Here is a 17,396-nt window from a genome sequence, read left to right as displayed (position 1 = left end):
CTGTAAAAGGACAAGCAGTTTCTTAAACACAATAACCATTTCTTGAGAACAGACATTGTAAAGACTTAACAATAGTTTTAAAAAATCACAATGTGCAGAACGAAACACAACACAGACCTGACTTGACCTACTGTCAGTCTCTCCCCTCAGCCTGTCAAAGGGCAGCTCACTCATCTGCATCTCCCCCAAAACCCTTCTGACTACATCCAACCACAGAGACCAATGAAAGTGAAGCAGTCTAAGCAACAGACTTGACCCAAAGACTTTAATTTCTCCACAAAATATCAAAGGCCTGAAAGTTACAACCTGACTAAGCTTCATCCTTTTGGAAAAACTTTACATTCCACTAACAGACCAGTAGACACATGAACTAAAAAATAAATAAATTCGAAAGACAATAAATCGGTTTTTAATTTTTTTTCTTTTTAAATACATATCCTTAGAAAGATAGCACAATAGAATTTAAGAAGAAAAGTTTTTTGAGGAAGTAGTTTTGCCTCCCTAAGACCATTTCACATAATTCTATAATCCACTCTACCAGAAAAAGTTCTGACCCATTGCTATTACCGGCTTTAGTCTCTTTTCATCAACCAGACCCATGCTTAAACAATAAGAAATCATGATTGTAGCTTCATTAAACCTTGATCTCAGAAAATTTGAATGGAAACAAATTGGGCTATATTTTCACAGAAGTGACAAGAACAATGCAGTAGAAATAATTACTTATTTGTTTTAGATCAGTTAGCATGTACATCACCAGCAGACTAATTACTGTAACACAGAGCTCCTAGTAGGCTAATTTAGCATGCTTTCTTAAGTGTAGTGGCAATCCCATCTGGAAAATGTAAAGAGAAATGCGCTTCAGTTCCAAAGGATATCTGTCTATGCCTGCATCTAAATAGGCAAGTTACAGAAGTATGTTCCTAGAAAGGTTAGTAACTGCCAGTATAGAACTTTACCTGACCCCCTTGTCACTTGTGCATCCAGAATGCATTCAGACTTTCAGGTCCCAGTGAATATTCATCTACTACCATATGCTTATTTTCAAGCCATCAGTTTAATTAGAAAGAAATAATTATTCTCACTTCATTAAAAAAATGCATCAGGGTATTATTATATAAAAGCTACAACTTACTCCACTGCATTGCTGTTTTTCCATCTTTAGTGATGTCCCATTGGAATACAGCATTTACTTTCTTTACCAGCTCGTTTCCAAGCTCTTTGACACGACGACCAATTTCTTCAAACACGAGGTCACTCTGCAGTCCTACAGTCTAAAAAAAAGAGAGTATGAAGAATTGAAAATCGAAACTTTGCTAAAAGGTACTGAATATGTCTCTTAGCTCATGCATTGTGTCCAGGAAAAGTATCTATAGCAGAATTATCAAATGCAATTGAGATTTCTTCCACCACAAAATAATCACCTCTAGCAGCCATGAGCACTAAAGAATACATTTAAGCAGAAAATGCTTTATTCTAAATTTTCATTTCAAATTATTTCAAATCTTGCTTTTGCAGTTTTATCATTTATCATCACAAGACAGGCTTTTTAATTAGTGCTCTAATAGTTTCTAAATTGCCCTTTATTCCCTTTGGAGGATAACCATTGTCACTTTTTCCCCAGTGAATGGCAGGTTAGTTTTTAAAACAAAAAATTGGTTTTACCAGTATATTACTTTAGCTTGACATGGAAGTTGTTCAAAACATACTGAACTATGAACACAGTCAAAACTGCAGTGAGGACAGAATTTAAGAGTGCAAATAGCTACTTTTACATTTTCAACTGTTCCAAACACATTATTGCGCAAACCTTTCACTGTCTTTCTTTAGCAAATATTTGTGCTAGATAAAAGGCTACACCTTTAGAAGCTACTCCAGTGACATTTCTCATCTAATTGGAACTGGAGCAGAGAAGCTCTCATAGCTGTAGTTGTTCTGCTGTACCCACCTGTACACCAGAATGCAGTGATCCTCGGGCTGCTATCCTGTCACCTCTTTGTTTATGCCCAATATTTTCCATTATACAACAGGGTTCCTAATGGCATTTAAATTTGCCAATCTTCACTCAGTCAGGTTAGTTTCTCCTGGTGAACGTCTGGCCCTCTCAGTAAATGTCTGTTAAAGCACCTTAATTTCTCAGAGTAAACTTAAAGAAAAACACCTTTTCTGCCCAAGTTTAAAAAAAAAAGAAGAAAGAAAATCTGGAAAGTTCTGAAAAGCTCTAGTGTTTGAACTTCAAATGCAGATAAGACAACAGTTCAGAATGTCAGAAGATTAAACAAAAGCAGCAAAAAGCAACAGGTTCTTGGAATGTATCAGAGAATCACAGAATGACCTGGGTTGAGAGGGACCTTAGAGATCATCTAGTTCCAACTGCACTGCCATGGACAGGGACAGCATTCACTAGACCAGGCTGCTCAGAGCAACCAACCTGGCCTTGAACACTTCCAGGGATGGGGCAACCATAACTTCTCTGGAGAACCTGTTTCAGTGCCTCACCACCCTCCCAGTAAAGAATTATTTACTAATATCTAATCTAAACTTACTGTCTTTCAGTTGAAAGCCAATCCCCTCTGTCCTGTCACTATGTGCTTCTGTAATAAGTCCCTCTCCATTTCTCTTGTAGGCTCCCTTTAGGAACTGGGAAGCCACAATCAGATCACCCTGAAGCCTTCTCTTTTCCAAGCTGAACAATTCTAATTATTTCAGCCTTTCCTCAGAGATGCGTTCCATCCATCTATTCATCTTTGTGTCCCTCCTCTAGACTCCTTCCAACAGGTCTGTGTCCTTCCTGTATTGGGGACCTCAGAGCTGGATGCAGTACTCCAGGTGGAGCCTCATCAGAGCAGAGAAAGGGGATAGAATCACCTCCCTTGACATGCTGCCCACGCTGCTCTGGATGCAGCCCAGGTATCACGCAATATTATCTATTCTGTGATCACAGGCTTCATATGAGTATCACTACCTCAGCATTTCATAAACTTCAATGCAACAAAGTTTCACCCTTTACAGGCAAGGATCCATAGGGGGAAAAAGATACAGTTTAATAAGGTAGTGCACTGTCTTCAATGTCTTTCAGATCGCATTAAGAACTCAGGTTCTTAATCATCCTCAGCACTGCATGTACAATTCTGTCTCCTGTGGCAAGTCCAGTATGCAAGGCTTAAGGCATGCATGCATGCAGAGGATTTTTTAAAATATACACAGTATAATGTGCATATGGTGTTAGGCCTAACCACATGTACCAATAGCTCTCAGAGTCTTATCTCAAAATGATTCAATGACAAAACTGTTCTTTTCTATGAGCACATTATCTCATTTTCACTTATTCTAATGCCTTCTTGCCACTCTCTCCATATCTCCGAAAAAATTGAGAAAGGTTGGTCACACACTTTTACATCCTACACAGATTTTGATCTTTAACATCTACAAAACAAAAACAAAATCCTTGTTCTACAGATATAGGATGTAATTCCAATTTTAAGTTATGCAAGTGCTCGAAACCTGTGGCCCTCAGTGGTACATGCCCCACTTGTTTTGTAACATACAGCACAATGTTTATTCTAAGAGTTCAATTAGCATCAAGCACATTAAACTACACCAGCTATCCTGTGTGTCTTAACTGGAATTTTCTTCTCGAATAGATCAATTAACCTTTGTATCTTAAACAACATGTGTGTTCACTCTTTTTAACTCACACACTCATCTGTGTATTGCAAATAAGACTAGTGTGTGATGTAAGTATCCTTCCTGTGTATATCACAAAAATAAAGCCTAACTGAGCTGCTTTGCAAGTTAAGATTTTTATTGCTTCCCCCTACCTTCAGAGGCTCTCGAGCAGTAGGTTTATCCAAGGCTGGTACTATATCCACATAGCCCCCTGCAATAGCAACTTCTCCAGTCTCCTTGACCTGCGGGGGCAGGAGAGAAAAATACATTAAGGAGGTGATGTTACTTGCAAAAAGTCACAACAGAAGGGCATCCAAGGAGTTCTCCTTATATTTTAAAATTAGAGATGAAGAAAAAACAAAAAAGTTAAGAGAGTGAAAACAACACCTCATAAATGAGCTGTAGTCTTGAGGCAAGTTGTTAGTATACCACATCTTTCAAACAGCTCTTCAAATGGAATAACTATTTGCCTCTTGAGAAATTGTACCAAAATATATTGCTGGTTTTCTGTCCACAAAATAGTAGAAAAATCTTATTAATCAGAAAATTTGCCTTCGTTGTCATAAGTTACTGTCAATGTTTCTTTATAAATAGTTCTGAGAAAGACATTGTTCTAAAATGGTTTTCCTTGAGGTAGATATTCAGTTGTCAGAAGTCCATTCAGGCAATTTCAATATGTCCACATGCCTTATACTGCAACTTGCAGTAGAAACAATTTTTAAAGCATTTTAAAACAAGAAAGACTACAAGAGAATGATGAAAAATACCTGAATTCCCTTCTGGTTTAATTTTTTGAAACAGTTAAGTCAAAGAAGAAAATGTGTTTCATTTTAGCATTGTCTCTTTGAGGAGTGTAACAAACCATTCTGACTTATGGCAGCTAAAAGAAGATGGTAAACTGATTCACTGACAATGCATATAGAGAATCAATAAATAACCAAAACAGAGTAATATTCAGTATCACAGTCTAGTTTATTGCACTACTACAACAATTACACAAATCATGCCTGACAGCTTGTCACCCACTGCCACTGCACTTCAGACAATGTCAAAACTGGAATCAAGTCAGCTTATCAAAGTTATATGTCCACTCTTAGTTTGATTTAGTCAGAGTTTATTTCAAGCACAAAGATGCTTTTAATTCAGATAAATCCAAAATGGAATAAGAAACAGAATTCTGCTCAACTCATAACTGTTCAAACAAGGCAGCTTTCTTTTATCCTGTTAAACCTTGTAGTTTCTCTCTAAAATCAGCTACTCCTTGTGGAAGGAAAAAAACCTGTAGAATAATTCAGCAAAACTCTATGTATTAGCAATGATTAAACCAAGCATAATTACAAATTCAGCTTTTAAACAGAGCAAAATAATTCACCCTTTTTACAAATTCCAAAGGGTTTGGAAGCATATCATGAGCTCTGTTGATTTACACTGTACACACAAATCTTCAAAAGTAAATACCTGAATTCTAGAAATTCTGTCAGGACTGGGTGGTAGTATCTTTTAAAGATAGCTACAGTAATCTCCAAAGCTCATTGGAAGCACCAAACTACCTGAGCTACTACTATTAATCAGATATGGACAGTGTGTATATAGCATTCTCTATATTGTTAATATTCTGGAATTCTATAGCTGCTAACACTCATCAGGTCTGCAAACAGAACTTATCTCCTTCAGTCAACATATACACCACAAAGCCCTATTCCTGAGGAAACAGCAATCATGTGTCCCTATGATGACTCCCCTTATTTGATTTTGTGTGCCAATCCTCCCAGCAGCTGCAACTGTACCTGCTGCCTTACCCACTAATCAACAGCTGGTTACATTTTTACAGAGATAGGGCTGCAGAATTTTGACCAGCCAAAGTAATGTAAATTCTATCTGCATTAGCCAACACAAATTGACAAATACCAGTATCAAATCACAGTTTAAGAAAGTGACAATGTCACACAATAATACAACAGAAGTGATGAACGTCTATTTTTTGCCCTTTACTTGAAGCATTTTACTCTTAGCTTCCAATAAGGAGCCTATGCTGTGTAGGCAGTATTATAGGTTACCCACACAAAATGTTACTAGCAATGTCAAAGAAAACAGAATAATGCAACACCAAAATTTATAAAAGTGTAAACTCTGTTTTATTGTACTTACTATGTCCAACTGCTATGAAATTTCCATTTTTAGGTAAGTTGTTCTGTGTTTAACTCAATTTAAGCTAAATTTGAAGCGTGTTTACCTGCAAAAACTGTCAGGAGTTGATTTAAGACAAATAAATACTAAAAAAAAAAGATGCATATGCGAGGTTATGAGTAACTGCAGAAAACAAGTACAAACTATGATGACCTGAGTACGACTGTTTTTTGCTCTTCCACAGTGGACAAACACAGAAAATGCAATGCAATGAAATGAGTTCTCATTTAATATGAAGGCATTAAGTCCTATAATGGTATTTTGATTGAAATCCTAGAAATAAGAATATTTCATTCTATTACTTAATTGCTTTACAAAAGCCTCATCACTGGTGTGCTTTTTTTTTTTTTTGCTTCCCCCAAACCCCAGTCTTTTAACCAACACATCTTTCTCTAAAGCCCACAATGATGAGATTGTTCTGACCTTGGTCTGAAAATGGATTCTATTTTCTTCCTTCCACATTTCTGTCTGCAAAGTTTGCCCCGGAAAAACTGGTTTTGCAAAGCGAACCTAAAAGTAAAACAAGAAAAAAAAAAAGTGGGACTGCGAACAGATCTGTCATAGGTACATGCAACACTTAAAAGCACAGGCTCTACTGAAATTATAGAGTGAAGAGGAAAATTAATCAACTATTAATGTAGAAAGCCTAAATATTTAAGTAAACATAGAAGACAGAGGCATTAAAATGCACCCAGCAGTAAGTAAAAGCAATTCTGGAAGTTAAGACAGCGTAAAAGCCTTTTCCCCATTTTAAAGATTTCTTTTGTCACTAAAAACAGAAAAATCAAGAAGATTAACTGCAAAGAATGAACACACAGACCTTGATTGCCTTGAATCTGTTCACATCATTATTAGCAAACTGCTTCAAAACGTTCCTAGCAGCAAACCCAAAGGTGCATAGTCCATGAAGTATAGGCTTCTTAAATCCTATTTAAAGAAGTAACATTTTAACACTTTTAAAATTAGGACCTCAATGCTGCTTCTAAAGTGAATATCTACACTTTATTCATAGTATTTTCCTTCAATACTGTTCTTAATCCTTTTTCTTTTTAACCTAATTTATCTCACTGAAAAAGTATCTGTTACCATTTATTGTTTCCTCTACTTTTAGGCAAAGGAAAGTGCTTGCTGAGAACTGGTACTTCAACACTGCCTATGGTCTGCGAGACTCACAAGTAGGATTAGTCCCTGTCTGTAGAAGTGACAAAATGAAAAATATGGAGATTAGCTACTTTAGTATATGTGCATAGGCACACCAGACACACAGTTACACAGAAGTATGCATATCGAGGGTAGGAGGTATTGTAATTATTAAAAGGTGACAATACTAAGATTATTTGATGCTTCCTGTTTTGAATTCCTATTCATGGTTGCTAATACAGCGCACACTTCAGGATTAACTTTTATTTAGAAGTGGAAAAAACCCTGAGAAGATTTCAGGAATTTTGAGCACATGCAACAAACAAACAAACAAACAAAAACGGGGGAAAAAGTGCAGTGTTTTTCCTATCTGGGCATTTTTTGGCAAGTTTCCTTGCACTTCTATGCTTTGGAGTGGGCGTTCAACCTTGGTAGAGGATAAGCTTTATATTAGTGTTGAATCTTTTTCCAGTACTGTCAAAATCTGACAAAAAAACCCTTTAAGAACTGGCCTCACTTTTGTTAAAGTGCAACAGTTAAGTTATGCAGATGCCGCTTTTATGTTTTGATCCCTTAACAGGTTGCTCTGACCTGACAAGGCATGTAAACAGTAATTGACCACACTTGCAACAGCCTGTGGAATCCAGATACATCTGTCCAGCTTTGGCTCTGAAACCACTCGCTTTGCCCAGAACTCATCTGCCACTCTTGTCTGCCAGAATCTGTTTTTCCTCAGCTCTAAACAACTCCTGATAGTATCTACACAGCATGAAATGCCCCAAGGGACAATAGCTGGGAGAAAAAACAAAAGCAAAACCAAACAAAAAGAGGAGACAGGAGAAAGTGTAGCCTGCAGACAAATGGAAGATGTAGAAGGAAAAAAACACCTTTGAGACAAAGAGAAAAAAGCCACCACTGGTTTTGGCTGGGATATAATTTATTTTCTTCCCTAGTAGGTAGTACAGTGCTGTGCTTTGCTCTCACTTTAGTGTGAGAATAATTTGAAAATACACTGATGTTTTGGCTGTTGCCTAAGTAGTGCCTAACCTAAGTCAGAGACTTTTCAGTGTCTCATGCTCTGCCAGCGAGCAGGTGCACAAGAAGCTATGAGGAAGTATAACCAGGACTGCTGACACAGCCAAGAGCATATTACATCCCACAGAATGTCACGCCCAGTATATAAACTGGGGGGAGCTGGCAGGAGCCAGGGATGGGCATGGCATCAGTCCAGGTGGTGAGCTATTGTGTCGTGCATCACTTGTTTCTCTTGAGGATTTTTGCTTTCATTTTCTCTCTCCTCTTCATTATTATTACTAGTAACATCATCAGTATTAATTTTGCTTTGTTTCAGTTATTAAAGTGTTCTTATCTCAACCCACAAGTTTTACATTTTTTTCTCTCCATCTCTCCTTCCCATCCCACTGGGACTAGAGGTGGTGGAGAAACGTGAAGGGAGGAAAAGGGGAAGGAATACACAAGCAGCTGTGTGGTAATTAGTTGCTGGTTGAGGTCAAACCATGACAAACTCAAGGCTGGGGAAGATGGAAATTATAAGAAATGGCCCAAAGGAAAGATAAGGCTACCAGGATCAAGCATGAGAAAGAGAAATTTAGATTCATTAGGTTAGAAGAGAAGATGTGACAGAAAGACAAGCTAAAAGGACGGTAAGTCTGTTTTCTCGCTGTGTATTACACCCTGATCATTCTGCCATTTCCTTCCTGTAAAATATTTGAGTATGAACACTTTTAACAGCACTCACTTTTGTGTAAAATGTGCACTGTTCTGAAAGCACAGACACCATGCAGTCAATTTTAAAACAGATTAGTAGTACATCATCAGTATTCAGCATCTTTCATTCAGAATGTAATAGTCACATTTAGCTCTTTAAAAACTTAGTTCAATTCACAATGCAAGAACCAGAAACCACCACTCTTTTCGGAACTCAGAAACAGACAAAAATATACGATCCTATTTTCCCTAGGGTTTTCTTTTAAAACTAATGCCCACTCAAAGAAAAAGGTGATTCTGTAAGGTGATCAAGTTACTTTGTATATAGACTAAAACAAAACCAAAGTAAATGTTGCTTTCACTTTCCAGGACCTGGAAATACAAAACACAGGAATAGAGGCACAAGAATATAAACAGGTGTTTTCAAGTCATATATGTCCTCTGAAATATTACTCACAGGAAGGCTTAACAATAACCCCTGAACAATCTGAATGCACTATGCTGAATGCTTCCTTCCAGTGCATCCCATGAGAGCCAGTTAAAAAGAACAGTCACAGAGACTGTTACAAGGCAAGAAGGTGTGTGAATATGCCCAAAGAAAAAAGTTTTTGCAGAACTAGAAAAAAATATTTGTGCAATATCCCTACAGTAATTTTTTTTCTTTGATTGTACTTACATTTAGTATAAGTATTAGAGTAGGGTACTGCCACAGTTCCAAAATCCAGTGCAGTAGTTTTATGTACCTCATCTATATAGTTAATTTCATTTTCACTGTGTCTAAGTGCCAGTGTTCTTTGTATGAGCAGGTAGAAGATTTCTACTCCTCTTCTTTTGAAGGATTATCATAATTATTCCAAACACTGGGGTTTCAGTTCCAAACATTTATTTTTCACCTCCAGCATCTTCACAAGGAAATATTTATCCAAAATCACCAGATGCACAAACAGGGAAAATCTCTTTATGGACTCTAGTGACTAGCATTACTTATTAACAGTAATTTATTAACAGAACTATACAAAACTGAGTTAATCAAATTTTGAAAGATCATTTGTGAAAGTATGTGAAGCATGATCCGAACAAGAAAGTATAGCTCTGCTCTGCTTGTATTGATAAGAACACCATACAACGATACTTGTATATTAAAAAGAAATTCATCAGAAAACTGCTGACCAATTATTACAGATCAGCATTTTCATGTAATGTTTATGACGATAACATACATCGTATTCAGGATATTCAGGAAAATTTCATAAGTAAATCAAATTGATGTCTGACTGATGTAAGTAAACTATACTACTAGCAAGGACTGAAGAGAACTCAAAAATAACTTTACAAAGGATATTAAGCAAACAGACCCTTTTTCAGTAATTACATCTCTTCAGATTCAGTAAATGCAGCCTCTGGTCTGATACTTTCACATGTAGAAGTATGTAAATAAATAAGCTAATGTGCTAGCAAGAGGTACAGTTAAGTAACTTCATAGGAAAGAAGTGTTAACTCTCTCTCTCCTGCCCTCTTAGATTTATTGAGATTGAGAATACTACACAAAAGAACAAAAACCTCCACCAACACCATCATAATCTCAGAATTATTTAGATGGAAAGAACTACATATCAATGAATTTATGCAATTCCTTCTGAAGCTTTGATAGTCAATTATTTCTCTTTATGAAACAGAGATTGTAAAAACAGGCAACAAACAAACTCTAAAGGAAAATAGGTTAGGAGGTATGTTACCATTGTAGGTAAAGTCCAAGCACCACCCTCCAATACTTCAAAGTGAAGTGTCATGCAGAACTTTGAAGACAGGTAATGGTGATTTTAAGAACAGCTATAAAACAAGCACTATTTTCTCCAGATTGTCAAAGATGTACGGACAGATTGAAAAAAAAAAAGACTAAAAATACATTTACATCATCTTTCATCCAAATATTAATACAATGGCATCCCTCAGCTCACCTCCAAGAGCAGCAAAACTTGGGTCAAGATGTAAAGGATTCCAATCACCACTCAGCCGATACAAGGCAGCCTGCAGAAACAGAGAAGGAAAAATGGGAGGCAGAAACAAGCATGAGTCACCCAAAAATTCATGACAGATTAATAAACTTATCACAATCTATGTTACTAGTCCTTAGTTAACATACTCTACAACAAAGCAGACAAAACAGAAATTAGTTATTACCGTGCAGACAAACTGCCAAAGCTCCAGGAAAATGTGATAAGAGCCATGTGTGGTCTTGGTACATAAGAAAATGATAAAAGTGCTTAGAGGGAGGAAGAAGTGACCTACTCTGCTGACAAACAGATCCAGCTTCACTAAAATTTGGCAACAGTGGAGTAATGCATTTTCTAAAATTTTGTTCACAGGTTCTTCAGCTTGAAGTCTAATTTTAAAGAGTCTTTTCCTTGACAATTTTGTCCACAATGTAAAAAAAATTACATATGAAAACTTATTTTTTTAAAAACATGCACACACTACCATATTTTTCCAACAATTGTTTCATCTTATGGAGATCGGAAATATCCTTATTCTTCCCTTTTAAAAGTACCACGACTGACTAACTGTGATACACTTCTCTCGTAGCAGATTCAAGGGTAGCTGATCCCAACATCGAAAACAAATAAAACCCCAAAGTAACATTACAGGCTTTCTAGAAGACTTCATGCTTCACAATAAATATTCTCTTTCACAAGCAAAATACAGATTTAGCGTGTTTTATATATCATGAATGTGAATAAACCTGAGAAATGATGAAGGATATGGCTACTGTACTTGAGGTTGCCGTCCCTGTGTAGCCTTAGCATTTCTATTATCAAATCTTATATTTGCTGTATGTGTTCAGTAGCCAGCAGCCCATATTATGAGAGATATGACAAGCCACTCTGCATCTTTCTGGACTAAACCCATTTTTCCCTGGTCACAGATTCCAGTGAAATCCAGTGACTAAATGCTTGTGGAGTACTCTCTAGTACAAATTTCCCAAGTACAGAGAAAATCAGTATGCCACATTAACTAATGAAGATTTCAAGAATTTAGCAGCATAATAAGATGACATAAACAAATTGAACACAGATATAATGGAAAAAAGCTCTTAAACCGAAACAGATTTTATTTTAATCAAGCACATTATTGACTTCTGGAACCCCTTATATTTTGAACTGGGACTATAAAAAATCGTATGCCTTTGTCCAAATGAGAGTAAACTGAACTAAACTCCATTTGAAGGAAAGAAGTTAGTGGATTTCTCAAAGGGAAGGATGAAAAAAAAAAAAGATTCCCCAAAGGACGTATTTTCTAATATATATGCATAACACTGTTTCTCCTATCAAATCTGAAGCAGACAGTTTAACTGAAGAGGTTCTGAACTCATATTATCATTTTAATCCATAATCCATCTGTTTTATTCTTTAACCTGTTAATATTCAAGTCTATTTCTTCAAGTATCTACAGCTTAAACACTAAACTCTACCTTTCTCTTATTTGTTGTGGTAACCTTCCTCAACACAGCAAGTGTTTTGAGCCTCAGTTAAAGTGGAATGTAGAAGAGCTTGTCACTGCTTTCTGTGAGAGTTGGAGACATGCATTAAAAATAGCAAGAGGAAAATCCTAAATTGCACCATGCCTTAAGCATGCACATCTTAGAAAGACAAATTCTAAGCTAATACTTCTCAATGGCTGTTTACATAGTTGTTTACTCTTTTCGAAACACTTTCCATTTTGAAAACAAAGATGTATCAGTACGATGACATCACGACTCTGAAATTTCTAGCTGTAATTCTACCTTTGCCCAAAACATGTATTTACTGTAATTTTTTTTTTTGCAATTATCTTCTAATTGATCCTAAGTAATGTAAGACTAAAGTTCAGGTGGGTCTGAGTTTGATGTTCTGCAAAGGATAAAAAAGAGAGCAAATAATTTGATGAATATATCAAAGTTGTAACACCATAAAAGAGAGGGACAGATCTTTACTTTCTGTTCAAAAAAGAAGTTTTAAAATTGATAATTTAGAGAGAATTCCTCAACAGAATTCTATGAAGTAGGGTATCCCCCTTCATTATCGAAGTTTTCTTTCAAAAGTATCTAAAATCTGAAGCAAATTGCCATCAAGAACTAGAAAAAAAATGCCACATACTAAATAATTAAATGGCTTTTTAACTAAATTAAAATTCTATGGTTTCACTTTCATTAATTTGAATTTTTATGAAAGCTGTCAAGAGGCTATTTTCACAAAGGAGTTGTAATAAATTTTAATTCTAAAATTTAGTTGCACCACTAGAAAATTCAATTTATGTGGCATAAAAAAAGACAAATTTCTGTTTTAAGACCAAATCTCAACTTAAATCTAGCTATGCAGATGTTGCTTACTAAAGCTGTAATAAGAACTAGCAATTTGTTTAGGGTTTTTATTTACTTGGGAGACAATACTTGTAACCAAAGGCTTTTCAAAACTACTGTAGTAAAAAATACTTGTGCTTTGCTAACAAAATAAATGTAGCATTTAGGAAATTATTAGGTTCAAAGAATTAAATGAGACCAATGTATTTAACTAAAAATCTGACATATGAATGTGGGAAATGATACTTGTCTTCTTGTATTTTCAATAACTACAGTGGCACTGGTCACAGTTAAAAAACACAAAGGCTGAACTGAATACAACAGTTACACAGTAGGTTATTTCAGATTCAGTGCAGCCAAATCAGGTCTGCCAACAAACTTCATTTACCACAATCTTTGGTATTACTTCATTATATAAATTACATTCCACAGCAACAGAAAAAAAGCAACAACAAAAACCCCCAAAACAAACACACAAACAAACAAAAGCCCAAAACAAGCAACCTTGCAGGATGACAAGAATCAATTGATGTGCAGCATTAGATTGAAGTCATGATATGGTTAGATTGTTCTCCAATTAATAACACAAACTGTCAAGTCTCATTTCCTAAATTTAGGAATTCTGCCAGACCACAAAATAAAAGGCGATATCCAACCTCTCTGTGCCAATTTTTCAGTCTTCCTGCAGACTGCAATAAAGGTCAGTGGTAAAGCTAATGAAAAAGGAAGTTAACTATCCATATATTTTCTCTTCTAACTGGGCAGAAAAAAAGCTTTGCTCAAGAGCTTATCTTACAAAGTATACATGTATATATATGTATACATGTACGTAGGCATACTTTATCTAACAGCCTATTTAAGAGTAAGCAGTCAAGCAATCTCAGGAAGAAAAAACACCACAATCTCACCTACACTTGTCAATAAGCTCTCATTTACATTAAGAACAGTGGATATTTCCAGTCAAACTGGCAGTGTTGATGCTTCAAGGGCTCAAATTTAGCACTGTACATAAAACTTCCCCACTCCACACTATTTACATATTTACAGTTTGTCCATACCAAATATTTTTCAAATTTAGTATTAACTTACTTATTCTGAAACAGGCTTCACAGACATTAGTCATTTTTCAGTAGCATGGCAAATGTACATGAAGCCTTTCCCTTAACAATGCCTCTCTTAATTAAAAAAAAAAAAACCAAATCACTTCAGCTTGGGGAACATCAAATGGAATAACAATTTTTATAGCCTTTACTAAGATACACATAGATAAGAGGACGGAACAAACTTGGTAAGGAAGACTATCTTGTTTAAACAAACTGACTGTCAGACTAGTATCTTTTCTTCTTTTATTATCTTAACACACAACATTCTAGCATAATCCAAGCCCTCAACTATTTTTCCAAATTGATTCAAAAATTATCTTCTGATCTTCCCAACAGGAATAAGGATGGAGGATAGGAGATCATATAAATTTTACATAGTATCATAACATGTAACAAACTTTTAAAGCAATTACTATTACAAATGTTCACTCACTATACAACAGTTCTGAGACTACCATCTCTGCACACTTGAAATCTCTAGACAAACAAGGAAAAGGTTATCAAATCCTAGCAAAGGCTTCACATCCCTTTGTTTGGCTTGTATCCTCCTTTTTTTTCTGTCAATTTTTTTCTCAATATTTGTGAACCTTCTGCAATGCATCATTTTCTCTATCATGAAACAAATTATTTATACTACAAGTAGAAAAAAAAATCACCGGAATCTCTCAGGAGGCTCTCTTGTGCTATTGTCTGAAGTTCATTTAAATGTACATGTTTTCAAGCAATGCTGTACTACAGTCTTTACAGAAAAGGATATAAATTAGAATTTGTCCTGCATATTTTGATGGCAGCTATGTCATAGCTTTCCTGTTACACAATTGGTTTCCAGTTCCTCCTGTTTGTTGCCCATGCTGTGTGCACTGGTGTAGATGCACTCCACTTGGGCTACTGATCCCACCACCTTTTTGGAGGGGGAGAACCCTACATTACGTTCTAATTCCTACATTATGTTCTCAGGCTCTTCCATGGTTTTTAACACATCAGTAATCCTTGTGTCTCTGCTGACATGTAGATTCCATCTCCACTGAGGCAGCAGACTGAAGGACCTCACTAGCACACTTTCCTCAAACACTGGCATGCTGCCCTATATGTATCTCCAGTGAGCCTAGTTTTATCACTCCCCCTTTCAAATCTAGTTCAAAACTCCTTCCTTGAGCACTGCTAACTCCTGTGCAAAGATCCTTTACCCCTTTGAAACAGATGTACCCCAACTGTTGACAGCAGGCCAGCTGTTGTGTAAACTGATCCAAAAAACCCACAATTCTGCCAGTGACACCAGACGTAGAGCCACCTATTGATCTGTCTGGTCTTCCTATTTCTTCCCCCATCGTTCCCTACATTTTCTAAAAACACATACAAATATTTACATATGCTTAGAATGAAGACACATATGAAAACTGTGTAGAATAAAAGATGACTTTCCACAGGAAAGGATTAATATCCCAATTACACAGAAGCTTTTAAAGGTATCCTCAAAGTAAAGCAAAGCCTCGTAATACTGTACATGTTGGCAACAGGCATAAAACATTTCACAGCAGATTGTAGTTTAATAATTTATCATGCTGTGAAATGCTTCCCATTGCTTTCCAAGACATCTTTTTAATAAGTTTTTACAGTAAAGTGCACTCTTTTACAAAAACTGGATTTTTGCATAATTGTCTTCACAATTCTTTCCTGTTATGTTACGAACTGTAGTTTTAACTGGACTTGACACAGTGAGAAACTAAACTCAGGTAGCTAGCGGACAGCAGTGTGAGCAGGACTGCAGGACTGTCAATGACTCAGGAAGAGAAGGTCACTCCTGCAGTCTTAGTCACAGGATCTTGATAACACTACTTCAAACAGGACAGGTGTCAATTATTTTCTTCTCTTTCAGAGAAAACAGAAAATAACTGTATTTTTGAAAAAAAAAAAACAAGCCACTAAAAAGCAGTAATTTCTTCACACTGTGTCAGTCAGTGCTAGATTTATACCTGGAACAGAAGGCTTTACATAGCTTCTTTAGATTAGTCTAGGTGTGAATTTACTGAATCTCTTTCAAAATTTCTCAGTGAGTAAAGAATTGTTATATTCCCTCATATATGTAGTATATATCTCTCTCTTTTTTATGCTGCTCATTGTATCACATTCTCAAAAATCACCATCCAATGCTTTACACCCCTTGTTTAAATACTCCCTGTACCACTAAAATTCCTCAAACGTTCCTAAACATCCTTACTTTACAGACTGGAAACTACAAGATGGCAGAAAAGATTGTAATAGTCAGCAACACAAACCAATTCCAGCTGTCCAATGTAACATCTGAAGGCCTAAGTTTTCAGAGTACCTCACATTTTTGATGTAGAGTGGGCAAGTTCAGAACACAGCTCCTACAGATTTCAATTACAGCCTGTGATGCTCAGACACCCTCCTGCTAGTCTGACTTACAAATTCCATCTTCCAAATTCCATCATCTAATCCTCTTCTACCAGTCACTGATTAAGGAGCACCCATGTCTGAGTACTTTGAGCTATCTGGGTAACAGCTGCCCACAGACCATAAAAATAAAGCAAAGAAAATGCATTGTCAAACAACTTCTGTTCCAACCAGTCACTATGAGATCACTGCAACAAGTAACATATTAAAATTGACTTCCTACACTGTCTCAGCTCATGCCTAGTGCCCTCTCTTTGCATGTGGAAGGAGTTCTTGAAGAAGAGCAACCAAACACACCATTTACGCCTGCATGACTGAAAACCATATCCTAAAGCATTGCACATAAAGCAGATTACGACTGCAAAAAACATAACCTTTATTCAGAATTTTTATCTTTTTGGAGACTCTGCAACATTTAAAACATTATCATAGTTTTCCAAATAAAAATAACTTACAAATGACAGGATACCAGAAAGCTATTAGTCCAAGAGACCAGTATCAGGCTCAGTTTTATCAGCTTTAAAGAGGAATTTAAAAATTCTTGAAAGCAAGGTTGGCCAGTTCTCCTGACCCTGGATACCACAGAGTAGAAGAATCATGTGCTTGAGATACTCAAGTGTAATGGAAAAGTAGCTCTGACAGAAATTCACGTGGGATAGCTCGCCTGACACTGCATTGCAAAGACTTAAAGGGGGCAAAGCTGCACAACTGGTCTCAAAGCATGACACCATATTTTTCAAAATCTGTCTAAATGGTCTTATTTACCTTTTAGTCATGCCTATTTCTCCCTATTGATATAAATAACAAATGCAAAGAGT

The 17,396-nt window shown here is 36.2% G+C and overlaps 1 protein-coding gene across 1 annotated transcript in view; it reads right to left on the bottom strand.

Annotated features, from left to right (window-relative positions):
• Positions 1 to 17,396, bottom strand: part of HSD17B4 (hydroxysteroid 17-beta dehydrogenase 4) — a 61,296-nt gene that overhangs the window by 10,534 nt on the left and 33,366 nt on the right. The window contains exons 18-22 of the mRNA XM_027729627.2: positions 10,683 to 10,752; positions 6,677 to 6,783; positions 6,280 to 6,366; positions 3,822 to 3,911; positions 1,136 to 1,274 (exon numbers count right to left, since the gene is read on the bottom strand). Of these exons, the coding sequence (XP_027585428.2) occupies positions 1,136 to 1,274; positions 3,822 to 3,911; positions 6,280 to 6,366; positions 6,677 to 6,783; positions 10,683 to 10,752 (493 nt within the window). The remainder of the gene's footprint in view (positions 1 to 1,135; positions 1,275 to 3,821; positions 3,912 to 6,279; positions 6,367 to 6,676; positions 6,784 to 10,682; positions 10,753 to 17,396) is intronic.

This window comes from Pipra filicauda, unplaced genomic scaffold, assembly GCF_003945595.2.
Source record: "Pipra filicauda isolate LSUMZ 115617 unplaced genomic scaffold, ASM394559v2 scaffold29_size4552773_pilon, whole genome shotgun sequence".
Lineage (NCBI taxonomy): Eukaryota > Metazoa > Chordata > Aves > Passeriformes > Pipridae > Pipra > Pipra filicauda.
Note: the sequence above shows the minus strand (reverse complement) of the source record. Positions and strands in the feature narration are given on the sequence as shown.